Here is a 15,049-nt window from a genome sequence, read left to right on the forward strand (position 1 = left end):
CAGTTTGCACTGTGGGACTCCGTGCCCATGGGGATGTGGTGACCTGCGTGGGGGACCACGTGCCTTGTGTCAGGTTTCACCTCAGCCTCAGTTGGGGACCTTCTAGGAGTAACCTGCTAGTTCCACTGTCACTGTACAGTTTCCAGACCACATGAGTGAGTTCCCAAGGAGCCCTGGGTGGTCGAGAAGAACAATTGGCATCCCTCTCGGACACATGCAAACTCCCAGAAGCTCCCGAGTCTCTAGACTGACACTGAGCGTGTTAAATTATAAATTCCTGTTTATAAGTTAAGTGTAGTGGCTCAGTAAATGTATGTGAGCTGAAGGAATGAATGGTTGCATGGCAGCCCTGAGCGGGGATTCGTACCCTCACTTTCCGGAAATGGAACGCTGATGGGGAATGTTCTGGTTGCATTGCCCATGTAGCTGGTCAGTCCCAGGTGCAGAACCAAGTCAAGGGAGACTGCTGGCCCTCCAAGCAGTCCTGCAGGCAGATTCCCAGGACAAAGGACAGAGGTGGGGCTGTGACAGAGAAGAAGGTGCTAGAATGATGGTGAGGCAGGTAGTTAACTGAAGGACAGCAAAGGAAATTAGCTAACCAGATCCAAGAGGGAACTCAGCTTTTGTGGAGGTGGGAGAGGATCTAATCCATCAGTGGTGGATAATTTTCCATCAGAATCAAATTGGCCTCCTGATTCCAAAGTGTTATGTTCTCTGGGTGTTCGGAACCAGATTCTGGCAAGCCAGTTGTTTTTTGTTTGTCCATGAAATTGTTTGAATCAATTTGAATTTAGACATTAAAAGAGTAAATATAATTTTTCAAATACAAAGCTATGCTTCTTAAGAAATGAGTCATGTTACCCTAAATCAGTCCATAGAAATTATTTAAGTAAATAAAAAAATTTTTTGTGCCCTTCAATTGGGTATTACTGAAAAAGTTTTATAGTGGAAATGAAATTACCATGATAGAATGATTCATTACCTCTCCTCCAACTTTTCTGTTTATTTAAGGTTCTAAAAGTAACTTTGTTTTTTTCTTTTTTTTCTTTTTTTTGAGATGGAGTCTCGCTCTGTCGCCCGGGCTGGAGTGCAGTGGCCAGATCTCAGCTCACTGCAAGCTCCGCCTCCCGGGTTTACGCCATTCTCCTGCCTCAGCCTCCCGAGTAGCTGGGACTACAGGCGCCTGCCACCTTGCCCAGCTAGTTTTTTGTATTTTTTAGTAGAGACGGGGTTTCACAGTGTTAGCCACGATGGTCTCGATCTCCTGACCTCGTGATCCGCCCGTCTCGGCCTCCCAAAGTGCTGGGATTACAGGCTTGAGGCACCGCGCCGGCCAACTTTGTTTTTTTCATATCCCAGATGAACATTTTAGGAGCATAAGTATATGATGATGAAATTCCGTGAGAGATTTTCTTACGTTTCAAGGGTGGAAGGGCGGGCAGGCACGTGGAAGGACAGTCTCCCCAAGAATATATTAATGTGTGTAGTTTTCAGGTATAGAGAGAATAGAAAACAGCAATTCAAGAACTAGCAAAATGTGCTTATGAAATGAACTGTAGATAAAAACAACATGATTTAGCCACTGATGGCTAAAGCAATAAAAGAAGATCAGATTAATTTTTTTATTTTGCTCTTCTGTTTTTTATAGAGACAGGGCCTCACTATGTTGCCCAGGCTGGTCTCGAACTCCTGGGCCCAACTGATCCTCCTGCCTTAGGTTCTCAAAATGCACAGGCATGAGCCACTGTGCCCAGCCTAGATTAAATTGTTTTTTTTTGTTTGTTTTTTGTTTTGTTTTTTTTTTTTGAGATGGCGTCTCGTTCTGTCAGCCAGGCTGGAGTGCCATGGCGCGATCTTGGCTCACTGCAACCTCCGCCTCCCGGGTTCAAGCAATTATCCTGCCTCAGCTTCCTGAGTAGCTGGGATTACAGGTGCCCGCCACCACGCCCAGCTAATTTTCATATTTTTAGTGGAGACAAGGTTTCACCATGTTAGTCAGGCTGGTCTCAAACTCCTGACCTCATGATCCACCTGCATCAGTCTCCGAAAGTGCTGGGATTACGGGTGTGAGCCACCGCGCCGTGCCGAGATGAAATTTTTTAAGTGTATGTAATCTCCAGGGGAGAAAATTTAAAATCACATGGGGAAATACATGCGTGAGAAACTAAGAAATGAGCTGTAGGCCAGGCACAGTGGCTCACGCTTGTAATCCCAGCACTTGGGGAGGCAGAGGCGGGTGGATCACGAGGTCAGGAGATCGCGACCATCCTGGCTAACACGGTGAAACTCTGTCTCTACTAAAAATACAAAAAATTAGCCAGGTGTGGTGGCAGGCACCTTTAGTCCCAGCTACTAGGGAGGCTGAGGCAGGAGAATGGCATGAACCCGGGAGGTGGAGCTTGCAGTGAGCCCAGACCGGGCCACTGCACTCCAGCCCGGGTGAGAGAGTGAGACTCCATCTCAAAAAAAAAAAAAAAGAAATGAGCTATAAGAATGTATTTTTGTGACTTGTCTTCAAACACAGATTATGAGTATCTTCGTGCATGAAATCACCTAACACTGGATTTCCACCATCTTTGTCCCACTAGGTTTATGGATGTTTGAGACTCTTGAAAAATATTTATATGTAGGAAAATACAGTTGATTTTGTTCCTTTAGGTACAGGTTTCTTACAATAAGCTTGCTTGCTTTATTTTTAGGAGAACTGCCTGAACTCGGATGTGGTGGAACAGATTTACAAGCGGAACCCGATCCTTCGATACACCCATCACCCCTTGCACTCTCCACTCCTGCCCCTTCCGTACGGGGACATAAATCTCAACTGTAAGTCCAAAGTTCCACCCTGACTCTTCAGAGACCATGATTCCACTTGCCCTGCTAGCTCTTTAGCTTAACACAGTAGCATTTGTTTTTAGCTCAAAGACCTCTTATTCATCATGACTTGGAAGGAAAAGATGAAATATACTTAGATTCATTACTAAAGCAAGACTTCTAGAGTGTGGTAGTAGTAATGCTAAGATTGATTGCTGTAGTAAAAGAAGAGATTTAAAGGAGTCAGAAAATGCCAGCTCTCCTCGTGAACTGAGAGTAGCTAGCCTTTTTTTGTTTGTTTTTTGTTTTTTGAGACAGAGTCTTACTATGTCACCCAGGCTGGGGTGCGGTGGTGTAATCTCGGTTCATTGCAACCTCTGTCTCCCAGGTTTAAGTCGTTCTCCTGCCTCAGCCTCCCAAGTAGCTGGGATTACAGGCGCCCGCCACCACATCCAGCTAATTTTTGTATTTTTAATAGAGACAGGGTTTCGCCATATTGCCCAGGCTGGTCTTGAACTCTTGGCCTGAAGTGACCCGCCTGCCTCAGCCTCCCAAAGTGCTGAGATTACAGGTGTGAGCCATTGCACCTGGCCAAGTAGCCAGACACCAGAGCCTAAGCAATCTTGCATTCCAAAAAAGGATTTTGTTCAGCAACAGATTACCTTTTAAGTAAGCATTTTATGTGGTAAGAAGTTCAATTAGATAACAAAACAGTGTCATCTTATCCACCTATGTGCTTTTAGATCTGTGTTCAGCTGACTGAGATGTATAGGGAGTGTGGTGGGCATTGCATCTGTCCTCCTCATTTATTCCTGTCTTCACTACTGCTCCGATTGTACCCACGCCCTATTCTGAACCCCTCGGGTGACTTCTGTGTTTGTTTTGCTTGTCATAGTGCTTAAAGACAAAGGCTATACCACCCTTCAGGATGAGGCCATCAAGATATTCAATTCCCTGCAGCAACTGGAGTCCATGTCTGACCCGATTCCAATAATCCAGGGCATCCTACAGACAGGGCATGACCTGCGGCCTCTGCGGGACGAGCTGTACTGCCAGCTCATCAAACAGACCAACAAAGTGCCCCACCCTGGCAGTGTGGGCAACCTGTACAGCTGGCAGATCCTGACATGCCTGAGCTGCACCTTCCTGCCGAGTCGAGGGATTCTCAAGTATCTCAAGTTCCATCTGAAAAGGTAAATAAAGCCTGTGGGCATGGGAGATGAGCTGGGCAGAGCTGCTCACGCAGGTGGGACACTGGGTCCTCGTTCAGATAAAGAGGCTCTTGAGCAGAAGGCACCTCTAGCAGGACAGGGACCTCTGGGTCAGACTCGTGGGTTGCCTGAGCAAGCTTACAGAATGCTGCCATCCTTTTTCTTTTTAAGCCACACAAGGTTATTTCAGGGACCAAGTCACCTTGGGTGTAATGTCCTAATGTATAGGAGATTGGATCAATCCATTAATTACCACTACTCTATATTTAAAAAAAAAAAAAACTTGGATATTTGTTCCAGATCAAAGAGGTAGAAACAATCTGATAGAGATTTTGATTAATTATAGAAAAAGAAATTTCTTTTGTTTTTTGTTTTTTGAGTTTTGCTCTTGTTGCCCAGGCTAGAGTGCAATGGCGCGATCTCGGTCACTGCAACCTCCGCCTCCTGGGTCCAAGCGATTCTCCTGCCTCAGCCTCCCAAGTATCTGAGATTACAGGCACCTGCCACAATGCCTGGCTAATTTTTTTGTATTTTAAGTAGAGACAGGGTTTCACTATGTTGGCTGGGCTGGTCTCCAACTGCTGACCTCAGGTGATCCACCCACCTCTGACTCCCAAAGTGCTGGGATTACAGGTGTGAGCCACGGCACCTGGCCAAGAATTTTCATATGATAGTATGAGGCATGACTCTTTCAAGTATTAACAATACTGCACAGGTGAGTTGGCAGCACAGGTGCTCCCGCTGAGACATTCGCTCTTTAGGGTTTTTTTGTATTTAAATTGAACTGCACAGAATGAAGCGGGCCCTTGCCAAGAAGTCACTGGTGCTTGCTCCATTCACCAGTGGGGGACCATTCACCGCTTTGGTCTACAGAACCTTGACACAGCCCAGTTCCCAGCAGCCTAAAAATTAACAGTTAGTGTTTGTCTCCTAGGATACGGGAACAGTTTCCAGGAACCGAGATGGAAAAATACGCTCTCTTCACTTACGAATCTCTTAAGAAAACCAAATGCCGAGAGTTTGTGCCTTCCCGAGATGAAATAGAAGCTCTGATCCACAGGCAGGAAATGACATCCACGGTCTATTGCCATGGCGGAGGCTCCTGCAAGATCACCATCAACTCCCACACCACCGCTGGGGAGGTGAGGAGAGGCGGCGGCTGCTTGTTCTGTTAGATGTCTTGCTGCAGATACACCCGGGTCAGCAACATCGTGCAGCGTTAGGGCGGCTGTCCTGCACAGTTGCAGTTTGCTTAGTACAGCTGCTCAATACTAAGGAAATGCATGTAACGCACAAGCAACCACATGAATATAGAGATAAAAATAAGATGAGTGGAATCACAGAGATATACTCAAAGTACGTGAGACATAATCTTGCTAATCTGAGAAGCAGCTGAATGTCTAGCAGAGCTGCAGACCTGGCACAGGTCCAGCCACTTTGATGAGGGTTTATTGCAGTGCTTCTGCAACAAAGTGTTTCTGTTTGCCACATGACTAGCTAGATGAATATCAGATGAACACATTTTCTTATTTAAATTTGAACTTACTATTATAAAACTAATTGGCCAAAGGGTAATCCAATAACCACCCCCCGACCCCACCCCCCAAGGCTTCCTGTGCAAAAAAAAAAACATCATCTGGAGTCTCTGTTGTTCCTTCGAGTTCATAAATGCATCAGATAAAAGACAGGACTGCAGCTTTTCACCCACTTTTCCGGTTAATATAGGTTTGCAAGAAATCAGCCCAGCATCTGCCCATTTTACCCAATGGGCAAAATACCCTGGGTTCTTTTTGGCAAGAAAGAGATAAACCTGATTTCCAGAGAACAAGGGAAAATGGTACTTTTGAAATTCTGGGATGACCGCATGGGTAACATTTATAAGGAAGCTGCTTGGAGACGCCCTTGTGCTGGCAGCTCCCTCTGGGATCTGGTGATGGCACCTCTGGGAACATGTGTTGGGGCCGCAGCCTGTGGAACTGAAGTCCTCCTGGTGTGTCTTCCAGGTGGTGGAGAAGCTGATCCGAGGCCTCGCCATGGAGGACAGCAGGAACATGTTTGCTTTGTTTGAATACAACGGCCACGTCGACAAAGCCATTGAAAGTCGAACCGTTGTAGCTGATGTCTTAGCAAAGTTTGAAAAGTAAGTTCCTTTTCCCTACTGTGTCAGAAGAGCAAATACAAGAAATTACACAGCAGGGTTGGGGGTTTGAACTTCCATTCCGTTTTTGGCTTCACGGTGTATTGGAGTTACTTTTATTTTACCTGGGTTGATGCCTGTTTAAGTTTGCGTATCTGCTATTTTTCTCGATTCCTAGATAAAGCCATGGTCTTACATGATGTAACTTGTCAGTGGTTTTTTACCCCATTCATTTTCTCAGTTCCATGTTGGACCTGTCTGGGTATTTCTTGATTTTTTAGGTTTCCAGTTGTTATTAGCTTTGAAATTGGGCTGATTGACTGAAGTCAACTTATAAACTCTTTACTACGTTTTATATCTACAACATACAATGGACCTACGGTTTTTGGTTTGTTTTTTTTTTTTTTTTTGAGACGGAGTCTTGCTCTGTCGCCCAGGCTGAAGTGCAGTGGCACAACCTTAGCTCACTGCAACCTCTGCCTCCTGGGTTCAAGCGATTCTCCTGCCTCAGCCTCCCGAGTAGCTGGGATTCTGGGCACACACCATCACGCCCAGCTAATTTTTGTATTTTTAGTACAGACGGGGTTTGGCCATGTTGGCCAGGCTAGTCCCAAACTCCTGACCTCAGGTGATCTGCCCACCTGGGCCTCCCAAAGTGCTGGGATTTCAGGGGTGAGCCACCGCACCCAGCCTATAATAGACCTACGATATTTGATCTGTGACTTCATATTCTCTAAGTAGCATGGAAGGTATTCCTGCTTAGTATAAACATAGCCCTCATACAAGAATATTCACATCAGGTTTTATAAATGTTCTCATAATGTATCTGGGGCTTGGTAAAGGTAATAAAGAAACAGGCTTTTGTTTCTTTTCTTCCCGTGGACTCAGCATAATGCTTTGCTGGTACTAATTCGAATGCAGCTCTCAGAAAACACTTGTTAGCTGGTTTAACCAGAGGCTGCCTGCTTGTTTTCTTAAAGCAAAATCAGGGTGAAAGTACGTTTTTCACTCTATTTCTCTGTCCCCATCTCTATCCACTGTTATCTGGGCCTGGACAGAATGTCTGTGTCCTTAGAATACACCATGTAAAGTCAGCTCCCTGCGGGTCACTGAAGGCCCCCCTCTCGTTCATTTTCTGAGCCTCTCTTGACTCCTCTCTGTAGGCTGGCTGCCGCATCTGAGGTGGGGGACCTGCCATGGAAATTCTACTTCAAACTTTACTGCTTCCTGGACACAGACAACGTGCCGAAAGACAGTGTGGAATTTGCATTTATGTTTGAACAGGTAAAAGGAATAGTTAGAAACAGATTTCTTTGTGGGCAAGCAAGGGTAAAACCAGTTAATACTTAGCCTTGTAAGTTAACTGGTACCTTAGAAATGAAGCACACCTGTAGATTTCCCAGCAAAGACAAGGCCCAGCTGCTCTTTCATTCGTTTGTAGAATGAAACCTGCTACACATTTCATTTGAACCACCATTCCAGGAACTGTTCTAGTTGACAGGAGAGAGACCGTAAGGAATAAAATATATGACGTGTGTTAGATGGTATCTGTGCTAGGTAGAAAATTTATTAAAGCAATGAGCAGGGGTGAGGGTGCAGTTTTAACCAGGGCAGTCAGGGAAGGTGAGTGTGAGAGAAACCCTGATGAAATGAGGAAGCGTTGTGGGCATCCCATGGCACTGCAGTGCGTTGACCAGAAAGCTGTTGACTGTCTCCTTTCAGGCCCACGAGGCGGTTATCCATGGCCACCATCCAGCCCCAGAAGAAAACCTCCAGGTTCTTGCTGCCCTGCGACTCCAGTATCTGCAGGGGGATTATACTCTGCACGCTGCCATCCCACCTCTCGAAGAGGTTTATTCCCTGCAGAGACTCAAGGCCCGCATCAGCCAGTCAACCAAAACCTTCACCCCTTGTGAGCGGCTGGAGAAGAGGCGGACGAGCTTCCTGGAGGGGACCCTGAGGCGGAGCTTCCGGACAGGGTCCGTGGTCCGCCAGAAGGTGGAGGAGGAGCAGATGCTGGACATGTGGATTAAGGAAGAGGTCTCCTCTGCTCGAGCCAGTATCATTGACAAGTGGAAGAAATTTCAGGGAATGAACCAGGAACAGGCCATGGCCAAGTACATGGCCTTGATCAAGGAGTGGCCTGGCTATGGCTCAACGCTGTTTGACGTGGAGGTGAGAAGTGGCTGCTGTGTGTCGGGGTGGGCAGGGTGCCGGCATCTGAGAACATGGATCACGGCCAAGTTCATATGGAGAGAAGACAAAATGGAGCACTTTGCTCTCTCAACCTTTTATTCGAGCCCCTCAAATTGTACCATTAACACTTCCCTTCTCCTCACAGTTTCTCCTCTCCTTTGTAGTAAATGCATCTGTAATATTAGGAATCAATGCAAAATTAAGACGTCATCTATTCTTTTACTACCCTTCCTTAGGGAAGCTATAGATCTGATTTTTTAAACGCTGATAAAAATCTACAATTTAAAAAATGTATAGCTATACAAATTAGAAACTGTGGATATACTTGCGTTTTACTTTGTTTTTTCTTTACAACGCTGTGTTTGAAAGAACGTCTGTTTGATAATGGAATTTAGCCACTAGCATCAACCCAGTACTGATTTTTTTTTTTAAGTAGACCACTTATTGAAAAGCAATCTTACTAATGGTATAGATGAGAGTTTGGCAAACTGGTCTGTGGGTCAGATCTTGCCTGCCTCCTTTTTTCTAATGTTTTATTGGAACACAGCCAAGCTCATTCCTTTACATACATTCTCTGGCTGTTTTTGTGCAGAGTTGAGTAGTTGTGACAGAGACCACGTGATCCACCAAGTCTAAAAATCTTTCCTGTGTGGCCCTTATCTGATACGTTTGCCAGCTCCTGGTCTAAATTCGCTTCCTTTTTTTTTCTTTGATGATCGCAGTAATTCTGCCTGTTATTCGATGACTTTAAATTGAGGGTCTGTAAAAATCTAAATATTGATTGTGTATTCTAGGATCCATTAATGGCTTTTCACTGGGTGATGTTTTTCGTTTGGTTGGTTGGTTGGTTCAGTGAAGTTTGTTTTTAAGTATAAAAAAATCAGGTGCTTTCTAATAAAGCCATGATTCCACTTTTCCCTGACAAGGAATAGGTAATAATAGCAGTTAAACTCTTGGCTTCCTGCAAAATGTGAGCTGTGGATTAGCATAGAAAGCTACTGGCTTTTGCATGGAGAATGCAGAGAATATCTGGTTATTAGGGATACAAACTAGGGACTCTTTTCAGTGTCCCCAATTTATAGCCCTCCTGCTTGTCCAGGTTTGGATCAGCCCTGTGTTGTTAGCCCCTACATATGGGCTGTTATTTTCTTCCACCAATCTGTACAGGAAAGCGTACAGTTAAACCAAAACCAGTCAAGACCCTGTTCCCACTCTGCATATGGAAGACCATTGCTGCTCCTTGTCAAGAGGAGCCAGAACTGCTCAGCATGCGTGATGTGGAGAATTTCCCTCTGTGATCCTAGATTTTGTATTTGAAGACTAACCATCCACAAAGAGAATTGGAGGCAGAACTGGAGATATTAAAGAGTCGACTTGTCTTGAGGAGGGGAGCTTCCTTTAGTCCCCCGGCCAGCATGTGCATTACCAGGCCACTTCCATGTGGCTAAACCAAACAGCTAGTAGAATAATGCCAAGAAGTGGAAAGTCAAAGCAAGATGTTAGACCCTGCCAGTTAGTGAGCTCTTCCCAAATGCATGAGATTAACTCGTTAGAAATCAATCAAGATAGCCAGAGAGGTGCCATTTCTCATATTTCATGCCCCTCCATGCATGCACGCACATCAAATATATTTAATCTTCTGTGCAGAGGACTTCACTCAAAGCCTGTCTTACGGTTTAGATGCTGTTGCCAACCATTTCATGACTTAACTCTTCTGTTGACTCTCTTGCCCACCAGTGCAAGGAAGGTGGCTTCCCTCAGGAACTCTGGTTGGGTGTCAGTGCGGACGCTGTCTCCGTCTACAAGCGTGGGGAGGGAAGGCCACTGGAAGTCTTCCAGTATGAACACATCCTCTCTTTTGGGGCACCCCTGGCGAATACGTACAAGATCGTGGTCGATGAGAGGGAGCTGCTTTTTGAAACCAGTGAGGTAAGAGGCAAAGCAAGTTCATCTTTTTATTCATGGTCTTGACAAGACAGAAAACAAGACCCCATTTCCTCAGGCCTTTGACCAGGTCATTGTCTTTGAATATTTTTCTTTAAAATATGAAAATACAGCCGGGCGCGGTGGCTCACGCCTGTAATCCCAGCACTTTGGGAGGCCAAGGTGGGCGGATCACAAGGTTAGGAGATCAAGACCATCCTGGCCAACATGGTGAAACCCCGTCTCTACTAAAAATGCAAAAATTAGCTGGGTGTGGTGGTGGGTGCCTGTAGTCCCAGATACTCGGGAGGCTGAGGCAGAAGAATTGCTTGAACCTGAGCAGCAGAGGTTGTAGTGAGCCAAGATTGTACCAGTGCACTCCAGCCCAGGTGACAGAGCGAGACTCCGTCTCAAAAAAAAACGAAAATACAGTGTTGTGATCCCTTCCCAGCTGCTGGTTCCCTGCAGGCTAAAATCTGAGAACCCCATATTTCTTCCGTATGCTTTTACAGCAGAGGAATTTGGTTCCATTGTGTCACGAAGTCTTACCCTTGGAGGAAAGGAAGAGAAAGGGAAGTGACATAGATGTCCATGAAAAAGTATATTCTTTGCAACAAAACCTTATGAAAATTAGGTAACAATTATGGCAGTGTCAGAGCTGTGAGACTCGGTTCTGGTGGCCTCTTGAGACCGGGAGGGAGCTGGGAGCATGACCATCCTAGGTGCAGCTCATTCTAGATTGTGAAACCACACACACTAAAAGGCCTCTAAATATATATGCTACCAGCTTCAAAGTTTAAAGAGTATAATACAAGAAGCTTATTGAGGCTTCCACAAAGGGAACAGCTAGCAATCCAACGTGGTGAGTGGAGAGGAGTCACCTGCTGCCTGGTTCGGAATGGAGAGGCAGTGAGGAGGACGTTCCAGGTGCTTGGAGGATGTGGCATTGTAGGTTCCCTAGGCTGATGGGGAGACGTGCAGTGAGAGGGAAGAGGGTGGGGAGCCCTTGACTCAAGGGTCCCAGGTGCCAGGCTGCAGGATTTGGTAAGATCCAGTAGACAACAAGGAACCACCATGGGATCTTTGATTGTGCATGGCATAACAGTGAATTTACAGACAGTGATCTCTAGGGTGGGACTGGAAGGGAAGAGAGCAAGCAGGGAAATGGAAGCCAGTTATGATGCCTGCACAGGGTCCAGGCCAGCTGTGAGAAGGGGTGGCAATGACGGGGACACCATGGGAGGGAGCTAATGGAGATCCCAGCTGGAGGAGGTGGCTGGTATGGAGCAGAAGCGGGCCTGGTGTCTGGGGAGCTGGCCGTTCTCCCAGCCCCCAGGGCCTCAGTTATCTTGTTTCTTCAGCTGCATCCTAAGGAATTGACTAGAATTAGATGATCCTGTCTTTAAAGGCTGTAATTATGGACTCTGTCATTTCACATTTATTTTAAGCAGGGATAGTAATCCTAGCACTGTTGACACTGAGTAACTTCAGCTTCCTTGGGTAGCTCTGTATTTTAATGTGCAAAATCTGACAGTTTACATCAAGCCAAGTTGGCACGTTTGTGTGAAAGAACCACCAGGTGGTGCACATTGTATTTGGAAAAGCCGAGATTCCACCTCTCCCCGATGAGGAAGGTGAAAGCAGCTAAACTTCTGGCTTCCTGCAAAATGGGAGCTGTGGATTAGCACGGAATGCTATGGGAGGGTGCCCAGGGAATGTCTGGTTATTAGGCAGGACCCTTTGCCTGGGGGAGACTCGTGACCATGTGTTGGTTCTGCTTCCCCCCTGGGCAGGTGGTGGATGTGGCTAAGCTCATGAAAGCCTACATCAGCATGATCGTGAAGAAGCGCTACAGCACGACACGCTCCGCCAGCAGCCAGGGCAGCTCCAGGTGAAGGCGGGACGGATCCCACCTGTCTTTGCTACCTGAATGCACCACCCTCTGGCCTCGGCTGGCTCCAGTGTGCCATGCCCAGCCGAAACACAGAGCTGCCCAGGCTTTCTGGAAGCTTCTGGTCGGAGGGAGGTGTCTCTGAGGACCCTTTTGCCTGCCGACTTCAATGATCCTGTATTAAGCTGTCAACTTTAACAGTCTGCACAGTTTCCAAAGCTTTACTACTCTTAGAGGACACATGCCTTAAAAAAGGAGGGGAGGAACCATGCTGCCACCAAAGCAGCCGGAAGTGCCTTAACTTGTGGAACCAACACTAATCGACCCTAACTGTGCTACTGAAGGGAACTGCCTTCCCCCCCTTCCCGGGGAGACTTACAGAGCGTGGAAGGGGGGCATTCTCTGTCAATGATGCGCTAACCTCCCAACCTGATTTCCCCGAATCTGAGGGAAGGTGAGGGAGTAGGGAGGGGATAGAGAGCCCGAGGGGACTGTGTGTTTGAGCTGGAGTGCTGCGGGCAGCCTTTCTCATGGAATGACATGATCAGCTTTGTTCTTTGTTTCATCTTTTAGGTGTACGTGCTTGCCTGTTCATGCATGTGTTCATAAACTCAACACTTTAATCATGGTTTCATGAGCATTAAAAAGCAAAGGGAAAAAGGATGTGCAATGGTGTACACAGTCTGTATATTTTTAATAGTGCAGAGCTCTAGTCTCAATTGTTACTTTATAAGGTGGTTTTATTAACAAACCGGAATCCTGGATTTTCCTGTCTTTGCTGTATTTTGAAAAACACGTGTTGACTCCATTTTGTTTTACATGTAGCAAAGTCTGCATCTGTGTCTGCTGTATTATAAACAGATATGCAGCCTACAAGATAACTGTATTTATAAACTACTCTTCAACAGCTGGCTCCAGTGCTGGTTTTAGAACAAGAATGAAGTCATTTTGGAGTCTTTCATGTCTAAAAGATTTAAGTTAAAGTGTTACTTGGAAGGTTAAGTTGTATCCCTCTGGATCGACTACAGGTACAACCATGTTGACTATGGGGTAGAGACGCTGCATTCCAGAGATGTCTTAACATTTGAGTGAACCTTTAAAGGACCCTGACATTAAATGCTGAGGCTTTAGTTAAAATACATATTTTATCCCAAGTTTATAATGGTGGTCTGAACAAGGCACCTGTAAATAAATCAGCATTTATGACCAGAAGAAAAATAATCTGGTCTTGGACTTCTATTTTTATATGGAAAAGTTTTAAAGACTTGGGCCAGCTACGTCTACCCACACAAGAAATTTGCCTTGTCCCGTTGTGCGCAACTCTGCAAAACTGTTGGCTCACAGGTCTGACAATAAAAGATACTAGCTAACACGCTGTGTATTTCCTTTATCAGAGGAGGCTCGAAATGCCATGGAGGGGAGGCTTATTTTTGTTTTGGCTTTGTGGTGGGTTTTTTTTCTTTAGAGACAAGAGTCTGTTTCCCAGGCTGGAGTACAGTGGCACGATCTCGGCTCACTGCAGCCTCTGCCTCCTGGGTTCTAGCGATCCTCCTGCCTCAGCCTCCCAAGGAGCTGGGACTACAGGCGAGCACCACCATGCCTGGCTAGGTTTTGTATTTTTACTACTAGTTTTGTATATTAGTAGAGATGGGGTTTCACCATGTTGGCCAGGCTGGTCTCGAACTCCTGACCTCAAGTGATCCATGTGCCTCAACCTCCCACAGTGCTGGGGATTACAGGTGTGAGCTATCGCGCCCGGCTGGCTTTTTGATGTTAATGCTGGGGTTTCAGTGTCTGGGCTTTGTGTTTGTTGCATGGACTTGCTCACCAGGTCCAAACACAGAACTACAGCTGTCTCCACTGCTCTTGTAGACACTGAGTGTGACTTCAAGAAAGCCAATAGGCAAAAGAAGGGACTGATAAATGAAGTCACACACAGCTGAGGACTTGAAATGTGTTTATGTCAGACAGTCTCCTGTGTCAGCCCCAAAGGGTGCCTGATCTTGAAACTCTGGATCCTAGAACCTGCCTGCACCTCCCTGTGGAGTAGAACACACAGGTAGGCGGTTTGGTTGCCAATGTACCCAAACCACCAGACCAGGCATCTGGCATGAGCAAGCGCCACTTCCCTTGCAGACCACTGACTCCCACCTCTGCTCATGCTCACACATAGCTTCTTCCCATTCTGCAGGGATTGGGATGGAACCTGAAGCCAGGTGCTGCCTGGATCCTGTGCCCCCCACCCAGGGACCGAAGGAAGGCTGGCGAAGACTCGGATGTGTGTTGTCTTTGTTTTTATTTTCGGCCCAGAGAGAATCTGACAGAAGTCTTCTTTCTACTGCACACCTCTCAGGCTTCCCTCTGTGACTTAATTTACTCTGGAAGGCTGTCCCCCGCCCTCAATTACAGATGGGGAAATAGGCAAGGAAAGGCATGACTCAGATAGGGGGTTACAGCAGCACCATAGTTAGAACGTAGATTGACGTGTGAGCCTTTACGTGGCATAGTTGTGATTTTGTTTTCAGCCTCTTATTTAGAAATAATTACAGACCAGAGAAAGTTGTAACAGAACATACAGGGAGGCCTGCGTGCCCTTCACTCAGTTTCCCCAGTGGTGACATCTCCCATCACTGTAGAGCAGCATCACAGCTAACAAAGTACCACTGAGTTTCCCCTAGCCACAGAACCTATTCCAATTTTACTGCTTTTACATGCACTCCTTGGTGTGTGTGATGTCAGTAGCTTTGAACAAGGTCAGTGAAGTGCAGTCGTCCCTTGGTATCCAAGGGAGATTGGTTCCAGGACCCCAGCAGGACACAAAATTCACAGATGCTCAAGTCCCTGATACACAGTGGTGTAGTATTTGCATAGAACCTGCAC

At 46.3% G+C, this 15,049-nt stretch overlaps 1 protein-coding gene across 1 annotated transcript in view; it reads left to right on the plus strand.

The window, feature by feature from the left end:
• Positions 1-13,541, plus strand: part of MYO10 (myosin X) — a 159,374-nt gene extending 145,833 nt beyond the window's left edge. Inside the window, exons 33-40 of the mRNA XM_017855947.1 lie at positions 2,700-2,823; positions 3,707-4,004; positions 4,957-5,164; positions 6,026-6,162; positions 7,323-7,443; positions 7,882-8,334; positions 10,093-10,284; positions 12,072-13,541. Of these exons, the coding sequence (XP_017711436.1) occupies positions 2,700-2,823; positions 3,707-4,004; positions 4,957-5,164; positions 6,026-6,162; positions 7,323-7,443; positions 7,882-8,334; positions 10,093-10,284; positions 12,072-12,173 (1,635 nt within the window). The 3' untranslated portion in view covers positions 12,174-13,541. The remainder of the gene's footprint in view (positions 1-2,699; positions 2,824-3,706; positions 4,005-4,956; positions 5,165-6,025; positions 6,163-7,322; positions 7,444-7,881; positions 8,335-10,092; positions 10,285-12,071) is intronic.
• Positions 13,542-15,049: the final 1,508 nt, after the last annotated feature.

This window comes from Rhinopithecus bieti, unplaced genomic scaffold (assembly GCF_001698545.2).
Source record: "Rhinopithecus bieti isolate Rb0 unplaced genomic scaffold, ASM169854v2 scaffold_41836, whole genome shotgun sequence".
Lineage (NCBI taxonomy): Eukaryota > Metazoa > Chordata > Mammalia > Primates > Cercopithecidae > Rhinopithecus > Rhinopithecus bieti.